The 13371-nt window shown below is 49.6% G+C and overlaps 1 protein-coding gene across 1 annotated transcript; it reads left to right on the top strand.

Moving 5' to 3' along the window:
• The first annotated feature begins 8457 nt into the window (after positions 1-8457).
• Positions 8458-12448, top strand: hspb1 (heat shock protein, alpha-crystallin-related, 1). Its single transcript, XM_083926506.1, has 3 exons — positions 8458-8992; positions 11066-11129; positions 11731-12448. The coding sequence occupies exons 1-3, from the start codon at positions 8596-8598 to the stop codon at positions 11885-11887; spliced, it is 618 nt and encodes a 205-aa protein (XP_083782632.1). The 5' UTR covers positions 8458-8595; the 3' UTR covers positions 11888-12448.
• The last annotated feature ends 923 nt before the right edge of the window (positions 12449-13371 follow it).

Genomic DNA, 13371 nt, shown 5'->3' with positions numbered 1-13371 from the left:
CCAAGTATAGCATTGCCCCTTTGGTTCTACAAGTTATTCTTTGTAGTGTACAAGTTATAATATCTGACAATAAACAGAAACAAATGGGGAAATAATTATACCCTTGTGTCGTCCTTTTTCTTTCCAACTCCAGGTGCAGTGATATAATGATAATGCAGACGTGCGTATATTTGTCCACAGATGGCACTGTTGCCAGTACTTGAAACTCATGATTTACAGCTTGAAACCTCACAAAAATGGGCTAGAATGTTCTCCAGCTCTGCCCAACTATTGCAACCTCCAGTCAAACTAGGAGTCAGGACTGAGGGGGTGAAGGGATCTATAGGGTCTGTGCAGATATCAACTGCATTCACTTCTGCTGTGATATACTGTAAAATGTGACCGACTAACATGAGTGCAGCAGACAGTGCCACGGTTGCTTACTACAGACACTGTGCTGTCCATAGATCTGTATGTCTAATTGCTGTGATATAAAGGGAAAGTATTAGGAAGATTAATACTGTTACACAACGTTTAGACTTCCTGGCCAACAACAGAAGGGAAGCAGAGGAGTCAGAGGAGGACAAAAGAGTCCCCATGCATGAGATACCTCTCTTCCTTTAAGGTCCCTAGAGGTGAGAAGTGTAATTTCCTTTTCTGCCACAGCATAGTTCTATATAAATGCAAATAGGCCTCTACTTTTACCGTTAATTTAACTCCTCGCTCACAGTGAGGGGCTAACAGTGCTGCAACTGCAAAGCATTACCAACAACCATACCATTAGCTACATTTCTATCCATGTATATGTTCTAAAGGCACAATGAGATTAGGCAAATCACTCAGGAGTTGTGTTATATTAGATTCTGATCTCCACATGGTTTCATAGAGCTACATAAATGCTAATATCAGCCGCCCTTTATGTAACAACCAGGTTGTATTTTTTAGGTAATTTGCCCTAGTATTTCTTTCAAATGTACACTAAAATAAATAATAACCGCATGGCAAAATAAGTACTATTAGCCTACTACTTAAAGTCGTGAACAGAGAAACATGAGGGTTTTCAAATCGAATCAAATAAAAAACAAAAAGACTACCAGCAGATGTAGCACATGTTGGGGCACTGCTCTCTCCATTGGGTTGCAGACTTGGGGTCCCCACATAGATCAGATCACATTGTATCAGATATGTAACAGAAAACTGGAGCAGTGAAACTGATAAAAGCTAAAATGTGCTAACGGGGCATGTGTTTGAGTTGTCCATCCATCTGGCCTCTCCAGTCTTATGAAAGTGATAATCCAGGACCCCTTTGAGGGAATGTCTTCACACAATGTCTTTGCACAAACGTCCTCTTTGACTTGAGAGTGAACTGATTTTATTTTGGAAGTCAAAGGTCAAGGTCGCTGGGACATCGTGTCCATCTCATTCTGTGAACGAATGAATCCAAGCAACACCTTGAGCATGTCTTTAAAATTGGCACAAATGTCCTCTGGGACTCAGGGTGTCATGAGCTCTCTCTCTCTGCCTGGCAACTCACTAATTGTACTCATCAGCTTCACCTGTCTCTGCTCTGCTCCCGTTTACCTGCCAGCTGCAGTGCATTTCCCACTCACCACCTCCAGCATAAAGAGTCCTGCTTTTCAGCTCGGCCTTGTCAGACCGTCTGCGAAGTTGCTTCTGTATCGTGCTTCACTGGCTTTACTCCCTGACTCCTGTACAACCCGGACCTGCCTGTAAACCTGCCTGATCTTCTGCCCCGGAAAACCCGACCTGCCTTCGCCCCTGAACCTGCCTGCTCTTCTTCCCTGGTAAACCCGACCTGTCTTCGCCCCTGAACCTGCCTGATCTTCTGCCCTGGTAAACCCGACCTGTCTTCGCCCCTGAACCTGCCTGATCGTCTGCCCCGGAAAACCCGACCTGCCTTCTCCTCTGGACCTATATGATCTTCTGCCCCGGAATTCCAGCTCCTCTGCAGGCCAGCTTGGACGCTCCACCACCACCTGCACGAGACGTCTCTGGGGAACACACACACACAGGCTCACGACATCGCACTCCCTTTCCCTCTCTGGAACCCTCAATAAAACTCTTAAAACGTGACGCACTTGTGGTCCTCATCTGTCTGGTCCGTGACAGTACGGTCTGACCAGCATGGACCCAGCGCACGACACACCCAGCATGGAACCCACCGACTCTGAACCACCGACTGCCATGCAGCGCCTCGAACATGCAGAGGGAGCGATGCAACGGATGGCTGGAGACATCTCATCGTTGATGCAGCGTATCCAACAGCAGCAACAACAGCTAGCCCAGGTCCTGCAAATGCTCACAAACCTGACCTCTCCATCTGCTCATGACCCCTCCCCAGCTACACCTGCAGGTGCACCTGCTCTGTCTGCGCCTTCTCTCCTCTCTGCCCCAGCACCTCTTCAGCATTCAATTGTTCCAGACCCCAACGCTCCAGCTCCCTGTGCGCCTGAGCCAAGGATCGGCAACCCAGAACGTTTCGATGGCACCCCGGCTCATGTACGGGCATTCTTAACCAGCTGCCGGGTCCAGTTTTCGCTACAGCCCAGGACCTTCGCCACAGAGGGGGCCAAAGTGGGGTACGTCATTACACACCTGACGGGCCGGGCTCGACTGTGGGGAACCGCTGAGTTTGACCGGCAGACCCCAGCTTGTGCTTCCTTCGATGCCTTCGTCGAGGAGATGTTAATGGTGTTCGACCTGGGCTCATCAACAGCGGAGGCGTCCAGGGAACTGATGACCATCCGCCAAGGGAACCGGTCTGTGGCGGACTACTCCATTGATTTCCGAACCCTGGCAAGGCGCAGCTCATGGAACGGGGCCGCACTAGTGGATGCCTTCCTTCACAGCCTGGCGGATTATGTGAAGGATGAACTCGTCTCGCATGACCAACCCTCAACACTCGATGAGGCCATCGCCCTTGCCGTTCGTATCGACCGTCGGATCCAGACATGTCGACGGGAGAAGGGACGCTCCACCCAGCCGTCTGTCCGCACTCTGAGTAATTCGGCTGCTCGGCCACCCTCTTCAGTCACTCCCCAGAGCCAGCTCGACCCGCCAGAACCCATGGAGATTGGCCGTGCCTCTCTCACCCCTGCAGAGCGCCAGCGTCGCCTCTCGTCCAACCTCTGCCTGTACTGTGGGGCCAATTGTCATCGTGTCGCCACCTGTCCAGTAAAAGCCGGAGCTCATCGGATGTAGGAGGGATCCGGTTGAGCTCGATGATCACCCAACCCTCCACCAGCCGTAAGCCCCTGTTTCGAGTTCGACTTGTCCTCTCCGAAACCACCCATACTTTAGCAGCCCTGGTGGACTCCGGTGCCGAGGCTCATGGACATCGAGCTGGCCCATCAGTTGGGGCTGGAGAGTCAACATCTGCCCTGTCCTGTCCCAGCCCGAGCTCTGGATGGCCATCTCCTTGGCACAGTCACCAGTGTCACTGCCCCCATCTCAATGTTGCTCTCAGGTAACCACCATGAAACTATCCGTTTTCACCTGCTCCGCTCCCCAGGCCAACCCCTCATCCTGGGTTACCCATGGCTTCGCCAGCATAACCCCCACCTTGACTGGACGACTGGGACAATCACTGAGTGGGGAAAGGACTGCCACCGGACCTGTTTGCGCTCTGCTATGCTACCCTCCTGTACGGTACCCACCGATTCTGTCCCTGACCTCTCTAACGTCCCCACATGCTATCACGGACTCCGGGAGGTATTCAACAAGGCCAAGGCCACTTCTCTGCCCCCACATCGGCCCTACCACTGTGCCATAGACCTCCGTCCAGGAACCGCTCCACCCAAAGGTGGCCTCTACTCTCTTTCTGCCCCCGAAAGAAGAGCCATGGAGGACTACATCAACAACTCCCTGGCAGCCGGAATCATCCGTCCGTCTTCTTCCCCTGCTGGTGCTGGCTTCTTCTTTGTGGGGAAGAAAGATGGGTCCCTCCGTCCCTGCATCGACTACCGGGGCTTAAACGACATCACCATCAAGAACCGGTATCCTCTTCCCCTGCTCACCTCTGCCTTCGAGTTGCTCCAGGGAGCCACGGTCTTCACCAAGCTTGACCTGAGGAATGCTTACCACCTCGTGCGGATAAGGGAGGGAGATGAGTGGAAGACGGCATTTAACACCCCCACTGGCCATTACGAGTACCTGGTGATGCCATTCGGTCTCTCCAACGCCCCAGCAGTGTTCCAGACTCTGGTCAATGATGTCTTACGGGACATGCTGAACAAGTTCGTCTTTGTGTACCTGGACGACATCTTGATCTTCTCCCGTACCCTGTCCGAACACACCCGCCATGTCCAGCTAGTCCTCAATCGCCTCCTGGAGAACTCCCTATATGTCAAGGCAGAGAAGTGTGAATTCCATGCTCGGTCTGTGGCCTTCCTGGGATACATTGTGGCAGAGGGGAGCATCCAAATGGATCCAGCCAAGGTCTCTGCTGTGACTTCATGGCCTTTACCAGAAAACAGGAAGAAGCTTCAGCAGTTCCTCGGGTTTGCCAATTTCTACCGCAAGTTCATCCGAAACTACAGCACCGTTGCCTCCCCTCTCACCGCCCTGACTAGTCCCAAAGTGTCATTCTTCTGGACCTCGGCAGCCGACGGCGCCTTCAGTATCCTAAAGTCACGCTTCACTTCTGCCCCCATCCTTCAGATGCCTGACCCAGATCGGCAGTTCATTGTAGAGGTGGATGCCTCTGATGTCGCCGTTGGCGCTGTGCTCTCTCAACGAGTGGCAAAGGATGGCAAACTCCACCCCTGTGCATTCTTCTCTCGTCGACTTTCGCCATCTGAACAAAATTACGACATCGGCAACCGGGAGCTGCTGGCGGTCAAGCTCGCTCTGGAGGAGTTCCATTCCTGGTCTGGACCGACCATAAGAACCTTGAGTACATCCGCTCCACCAAACGGCTGAACCCCAGACGGTCCCGCTGGGCTCTGTTCTTCACCCGCTTCGACTTTACACTGTCTTACCGTCCTGGGTCACGCAATACCAAGCCTGACTCCCTGTCCCGTCAGTTTCAGAGAGACGATATGCACACCGAGGAACCCGTGCCCATCCTGCCTGGTCCCTGTGTTGTTGCTGCCCTAACCTGGGAGGTTGAACAGCAAGTACAGGAGGCTCTCCGCAACCACCCTGGACCCAGTTCATGTCCTGCAGACCGTCTCTTTGTCCCCGAAGAGTTGAGATCCCAGGTCCTACAGTGGGGACACAACTCCCGTCTTGCTTGCCACCCTGGATCCACTCGGACCTGCCATCTACTCACCCAGCGGTTCTGGTGGCCGTCTCTAAAGAAGGACGTTCGAGAGTTTGTTCGTGCCTGTCCCACCTGTAACCAGAACAAGTCTTCCAACCAGCCCCCAGCTGGCCTACTCCAGCCACTACCTGTGCCCTCACGACCTTGGTCGCATGTCTCTCTGGACTTCGTTACTGGCCTACCCCCATCTGACGGCATGACTGTCATCCTCACCATAGTGGATCGTTTTAGCAAGATGGCACACTTCGTCCCCCTTCGGAAGCTGCCATCTGCCAAGGAGACCGCCCAGGTCCGGATACACGGGTTGCCAGGGGATGTCGTCTCGGACCGGGGCCCACAGTTCGCTTCCACCTTCTGGAAGGAGTTCTGCCATCTGCTGGGGGCCACAGTCAGTTTATCCTCTGGATTTCACCCCCAGTCCAATGGCCAGTCGGAGTGAGTAAACCAGGAGCTAGAGAAGGCACTCCGTTGCGTGGCATCTTCCAACCCCCAGGCCTGGGCAAAACAACTGACATGGGTGGAGTATGCACACAACTCTCTCACCTGCTCTGCAACTGGCATGTCACCCTTCCAGTGTGTATATGGCTACCAACCTCCTCTCTTCGCCAGCCAGGAGGGGGAGGTCACCTGTCCATCAGCCCTGGCCTATGCTCGACAATGTCGCCGTACCTGGTCTGAGGCCCGCGCCACACTCCTCAGATCTGCCACCAGCTACGCCATCGGGGCCAACCGTCGGAGGACTCCGGCACCGACCTACCAGGTGGGCCAGAAGGTGTGGTTGTCGGCCAAGGACCTGCCACTCAGAGTTGAGTCACGAAAGCTGGCTCCACGGTTCCTTGGTCCATTCCCCATCCAGAGGATCATCAGTGCAACTGCTGTCCCCTCCTCCTCCTCCGCGTCTCGTAGATGGAGGTCTGGTCTACTCCGTCCGGCGACTGCTTCGCTCCAGGCGATGGGGCAGAGGAATTCAGTACCTGGTGGACTGGGCAGGTTACGGCCCAGAGGAGAGGACCTGGGTGCCTGCCAGACGGATTGTGGATCGGACTCTTATCTCCGAGTTCCATCGTCAGCATCCTGACCAACCCTCTGTCCGGCGTGGCCGCCCAAGGGGCCCCCAACATGTTACCTACCTGACGCTGGGCCGGACCCGGCACCTGACCTGGATTCTGACCAATCAGAGGAATTCTGACCCTCCTCCGGCTCCCCCTTCCGCCCGCCCGGCTTGGTGATGCTTCTTGGGGACTTCTGGGGCCGTCCCTTAGGGGGGGGGGTTCTGTCATGAGCTCTCTCTCTCTGCCTGGCAACTCACTAATTGTACTCATCAGCTTCACCTGTCTCTGCTCTGCTCCCGTTTACCTGCCAGCTGCAGTGCATTTCCCACTCACCACCTCCAGCATAAAGAGTCCTGCTTTTCAGCTCGGCCTTGTCAGACCGTCTGCGAAGTTGCTTCTGTATCGTGCTTCACTGGCTTTACTCCCTGACTCCTGTACAACCCGGACCTGCCTGTAAACCTACCTGATCTTCTGCCCCGGAAAACCCGACCTGCCTTCGCCCCTGAACCTGCCTGCTCTTCTTCCCTGGTAAACCCGACCTGTCTTCGCCCCTGAACCTGCCTGATCTTCTGCCCTGGTAAACCCGACCTGTCTTCGCCCCTGAACCTGCCTGATCTTCTGCCCTGGTAAACCCGACCTGTCTTCGCCCCTGAACCTGCCTGATCGTCTGCCCCGGAAAACCCGACCTGACTTCTCCTCTGGACCTGTATGATCTTCTGCCCCGGAATTCCAGCTCCTCTGCAGGCCAGCTTGGACGCTCCACCACCACCTGCACGAGACGTCTCTGGGGAACACACACACACAGGCTCACGACATCGCACTCCCTTTCCCTCTCTGGAACCCTCAATAAAACTCTTAAAACGTGACGCACTTGTGGTCCTCATCTGTCTGGTCCGTGACACAGGGATGAACTGAGTTTTTGGCCATAACTCAAGAACTCTTACACCAATCAAGACAACATTTCCCATGGATGTCAAATAGGATAAAAATGATGAAGTGATCACATTTTATGTCCAAAAGGTCAAAAGTCAACTTCACTGTGACATCATGTTCTGCAAAAACCTTTTTCTACCCATTATCAAGGCTTAGGAACAGAAAGGGAGACATTTGATCAGATACTGAATTGCTGACACTCATCTTGATACTGTGAAGATGTGTGTGTGAAGCATCAATGCTTCACAAAAAAAAGACTTAGTGCCTTTTATTAAGTGCCTTATCACGTCTTCATTAGATGCATTCTACCGTTGTATACTGCAAGTCTGGATGACTGAACCCTCTGACTAACATCATAGCTGGATCCTATAAATGCAGGGTGACAGGGTGCAATGCAGGAGCCGTTTCCAAAAGCAGAACATCTCATGAGAGTGCCAGTACGACACTGGTAGGGACACATCTGTGACATACAGTGAAGCCATTCAGTAGCAATAACAGGCTGTCAGCAGCTTTGAGAAACCACAGCTTATTCATTTCCCTCTCATGACATTAATAACACGAATGGTTGCAAAAAATGTCAGCGACATTTGATAACAGGCAATTGTGAAGCTGAATGTGAGCTGAATATTATGGATTATGTGTGTGTAGACCTAATAGTTTGTCCCCTCAGTCCCTGCATTGCATCCTCCTTAATTTCATAATAGGATGACTCTAGAAATTGAAAATAAAAGCTTTGCAAAAAGTAATATCACACCACAACTTTTCTTTTTCCAAAGTGTGTGTGTGTGTGTGTGTGTGTGTGTGTGTGTGTGTGTGTGTGTGTGTGCGCCCGCCTGCCTGCCTGCCATATTCATTCTCATCCATGTCACAAATGGATTCTGTTGATTCAATATGAGGCTGATAATAGCATGGTACTGTCTGTACTGTACTGTATATCATGGCCTATACAGAGCCATGTTACAAATAGCATGTTTGTCTTAGCTGAGTCTGGTAGTCTGTATGTTCAGCAGGCCCTTTTGAATCCCAAAGAGGGAGGAGGGAGGATTACACATGACAGGTTGAACAGTGCACTGGGCAGCTGTTACTGGGGAGGGCCTCCCTGTTGGATTCCATTCCAGTGCTACGTCTGCCACAAATAGATATTCTAGTACTTTCCATAAAGGCATTGGGGGTGTGAGCTCGGGGGGCTTGAGTCAGGCTCTGTTGACAGGGGTGGTGTCAGTGTGTATAAAAGCTCTCAGCTGAGAGGCAGACAGCACGTTGGGAAAACATTATTAGAGGCCAAAGGGCTCTTCATCTGCAGCCAGCTCTTCATTACAGCAACAATCCTCCGAAAACACAGCAGCCATGGCCGAGAGACATATTCCTTTCACCATGCTCCGCACCCCAAGCTGGGACCCATTCCGTGACTGGCACCAGAGCCGCATCTTCGACCAGACCTTCGGCATGCCGGCCCTGCCAGAGGACTTCACCACATTCCCCAGCACCCACTGGCCGGGGTACATGCGGCCCTCCATGATGGCCTCGGACATGGGCGCCATGGCCCCCATGATGCCTCACAACCCCATGATGTACTCAGCCCCCATGATGCCCCAGCAGGCTCGTGCCCTGACCCGCCAGTTGAGCAGCGGCATATCAGAGATCAAGCAGACCCAAGACAGCTGGAAGGTGTCTCTGGATGTCAACCACTTCTCTCCTGAAGAGCTGGTGGTGAAGACCAAGGATGGTGTGGTGGAGATCACTGGTGAGCACTAACTTCTCCTTCACTGATCCCCTGTTTGTACTGTACTGTTCCCCACTAGTGCATGCAGATTCAAGGAGCCTGGTGTTTTCATAACCTCATAGAAAACCTGAGGTGCTGAAGGTAATTTCTTGTCAGGAAGAGCCAGTCTTTGATTTGACCAACAGTAAAATAACATCTGTGCTTATAAGACCGATGCACTTGCTGGTAGATGACAGAATGTCTCATTTGTTGTATGTAGGTTTGTCTTTTCCCTGTATAAGAGAAATTACTACAGTACTGTAAAAAAAGAAAAAAGACACAAGATAAAAAGGCAGGAAACCTTATTGCTAGGTCAAACAAGAGGATACTGTATATTGCTGTATAGTTACATAATATACTGAGGCATTTTACTGAATTCTAGCACAGTGAAGGGCGGGGGCTTTTGGCTGCACGCCTGCTAAATGCAAAACAACACACAATTCAACATGTGGGAGTCAACTTTTATAGCAGCTCAGAGTGAACCCAGTGCAGAAGATGTTTTATTAAATATCTGCTTCCACTTCTTGCCGTAAAATGTTTTTACTGTGCTTCCACACTTATGAAGGACCAAAGCAAAATGTGCAAACCTAAAGAAGTGTGTGTAGAACGGACCATCATATAACAGCTTAGCCCTCTGAGGCCTTGAGCTCCCTTTTCTCTGAGTCGGTCTCAGCCTCATTTCACAAAGAATCACACTCTTAGAGTAGGCGATTTAGCCGTGACTCACCCAGTGTGTCTGTTACTTTAAAAGGACTGCTGGATCTTGTCCAGGTCCGGGGTCCTGGGCCGGACTATCGCCTAATACCTCACTGCTGGGTGACAGGGCTCAGGCAGGAACAGATAAACAAAGCACGGGGTCTAGTCCAAGTGGAATTTGCCACCTCATGTTTCTCATATGTCACCAGATACAAAGGATATGTTTAAAGATGATACCATCGACAGGAGTGTAGAGTTTTGACACCACAGTCAAAGAGCAACCTCTTCATGCTACAGCCCCCTCTCTCATGCATACTTAGGACTAATGACCCTGATTGAAAAAGTGCAGACTTGGCACAGCAACTATCACGCTGTCAGTGTTGCCCTGTTGAAAAGGGGATAGTTCCCTGAGGACGGGTACCATTATCAACCCGTTGTCATAACAAACACATTACTGGATTTAGAACCAGAATAAAGGGCAATGATTTAACATGACTGCTAGACATCTTGGTGTCAGTGATGGAACCTGATGAAGACCGGTGAGGATCTTCTATGACAGCTGTCGCTACATGGGGACGAGCTGCAAAAGATAAAAATACCACCACAAAGCCCTCACAAACAACATAGCACAGGCATTGTACTGTTTGTGTGCATCTCTAATAGACACAGTTACGTGCTTGATGAATAAATGTGTCATGATATTTCGGGAAATACACTCACTTTCTTAGCAAGAGTTAGAGGAGAAGAGTAGTAGGCTACCACTGTGCAGCAAAGATGAAGCTAGCACCAGGAAACCGTTAGCTTGACACAGCACAAAGACTGGAAGTGGCTGACTGTTTCTTGGCCAGCCCTGACTTCCTGGAGTCACTGTGAGGTTGCTTGGCATTACTCCAATAAGACACAAAATAATAACATTTATAAAGCTAGAGCCAGGAGCTAGTTTATCTTAGCATAATGACTGGAAAGCAGTCAAAACAGCTACTGTCCAGAGCTAACAAAATCTGCCCACCTGCACCTCTAATGAATAAATAAGGTTTTAACACTTTAAACAAGATGTATCGTGTCAATGCTCAGACTTTCAAAGGTGCTGGTAGACAGATTTTGTTACCCTTGGTAGTGCTAAGCTAACGGCTGCTAGCTTCATATCCTGTAGCATGCATGTAGAGAGTGGTATCAAACTCTAACTCGAGATAAGAAAGCAAATACTGGTGTTGTGTCAAAGTCTTGAGATTTACAAAATACATAGGCCTACAAGATGCAGAATTGGTGCACCACGACCATTTATTTAACTCCTTAAAGTGAATGTGTGTTTCAGTTTAATGCCAAATTTAGGTAAAAGTATGTCGTCTGTGTCCTCAGGCAAGCATGAGGAGAGGAAGGACGAGCACGGCTTTGTGTCCAGATGCTTCACCAGGAAATATACGTAAGTAGCTCAATGCTCTGAAATTCATTATCAAAGAATAAGCTTGTAGAATTTAAAATTTAAACAAATTGTTTTATAATTTTGATAGAATACACTTTTTACACGTTTGGAGTCAGGTGGATGAAAGGAATATGTCAACCACGCCCTTCAAAACTAACAGCTTTATTATGCAAACGGGCTTGTTTTGGCTGTTCGAAGGTGGCTTTGCAGCAATGGTTATGGAGGAAATGAATTTCTCAGTCTGAATTTAGGTCTTGTGGGATTGTGGTTTTGCTGCTGAGGGTCTCTTTAGTCTTGGTTGGGTCCAGCCTGTCGGGCTGGATGCTGCTGATAGCTGAATTTCATGCTCTGAAAAACAGTAGCAGCAGCCTCAGCCTTTAGCTTCATAGGACTCTGCTGCCATCCAGGGGCCACAACACGCACTGAGGAGACTTGAGCTGGTCCTGGATCTAATTTTACCTGGGGTGACTTAGGCATTAATGTTTCTGTCAGTCCGGGTTTAAGCAGTGGCATTCATGCTTTTTTCTGGGGGGATCTCTCTAGATTTACTGGAGGTGTTTCTTAGACGTATAACCTAATTGTGTTCTATTGCTCCCTCCAGCCTCCCCTCTACAGCTAACGTTGAGAAGGTGGCCTCCTCCCTGTCTCCTGAGGGGGTTCTGACTGTAGAGGCTCCTCTGATCAGACCGGCCATTGAGTCCTCAGAGACCACCATTCCTGTCAACGTGGACAACAAAGGTGGCATGGTGAAGAAGTAGAAAGGCACATATTCAAATACACATTTTTTGTCAACAAACTGATTCACAGAAAGGTGAAGAACCAGCTTATCGCTCTTCCTAAAGCAGGCTTGTTCACACGCCAGAGAGGAAAGCGAGGGATTGCCCTGGCTCTTCTCCCCCCCCCCCCCCCCCCCTCCGCCTCTGGTAATGAGCCAACCCCAACTGAGTGCACTGTGTAAACACGTCTGCAGTAGTACCATATGCCTGCTCTTTCTGCCGTAATTACACTCTTCATTTGAATGTAGGAAATCTCAGCTTAGCCCCACTCACAGCTTTCTTTCTCTCTCTGCCTCACTTACACACACACACATTTCTAATGAGTAAATCTGCTTCATGCAACCTCTACAGACACACTCAAGACAACAGTAAAAGCAGACTGTAGTAGTTGTAGCCTTGTAAATCAAATAACCGAGGTCCCAGGAGAGCACCACTCAGTGCAGAGTGGCCTGTTAGTGAACACACTGTGGGACTGGACTGGAAAAAGACTGGTTGTATCTACAAAGTATTCAGTCATGCAAACACAGAATAAAGAACAAACAACACATTGAGTCTTCTTTTTTGAACTGTTTATTTGTCCGCCGGTGCCGTGACATCATGGCAGTGGCGTCCTGAAGCAGCTTCTGTGAGGTGTATTTGCTCGGAGTATGGAAATAGGAAGATAATAACTAAGTGGAAATGCTAAGCCTTTTAATGGTGTTGTATGCTAAATAATTCATTTGATGATCATCCATAAAAATTGTAACAATAGTGTCTAAAATACTGTGTCTTTTAAATACAGCACCCCAGTCAAACCAGTAAGTATGAAATGAACACTAGGAAGGAGTTAATATCCTAATATGCATTTGTTTCATGATATTAGATCAAATTCAGCAGACAGAACTCATTCAGAGCACAAGGGATGTACAATACGGTCACCCTGACACTTACACCCCCACCCCACCCACCCATGTGGATTACTGGGTCGGGTCTGTACTTTATGAAGCTGAGAAAAACTGATAAGTCAGTTGATATACGAGATGGGTGTCATATGTACAAAGATATAGGGCCATTTCTACTGTGTATCTGCACCTGAACGTGTCATAACGCCCAAAATTCCATCATACAGATTGTCTCTGATGAATTATTCATGCCCATATAGATACATAATTGATGGAGATTTGCTCTTTACTCTTGACTGAGCAAGGTCATTTAAAAACAATTGCACCAGGCACGGATGTTACAGGAGGAATGATTATGCTATAGAGCCTGGTGCAGTGTGTGTATGATACTCTGAGTACAACCATTCATTATTTTATAAGTCATCCACTGAATTTTTTAGGAAAATTTGTGGCGTGGCTCTCTTATATGTTGGTCTGCTGGTCTACTACTTTGGTCCAGACTTAAATATCTTAACAACTGTTGGATGGATTGATATCTTGTACAGATATGTATGGAGGGTGAATCCTACTGACTTTGGTGATCCC

This window comes from Echiichthys vipera (assembly GCF_963691815.1).
Source record: "Echiichthys vipera genome assembly, chromosome: 14".
NCBI lineage: Eukaryota > Metazoa > Chordata > Actinopteri > Perciformes > Trachinidae > Echiichthys > Echiichthys vipera.
This window is presented reverse-complemented; position numbering and strand designations above follow the sequence as displayed.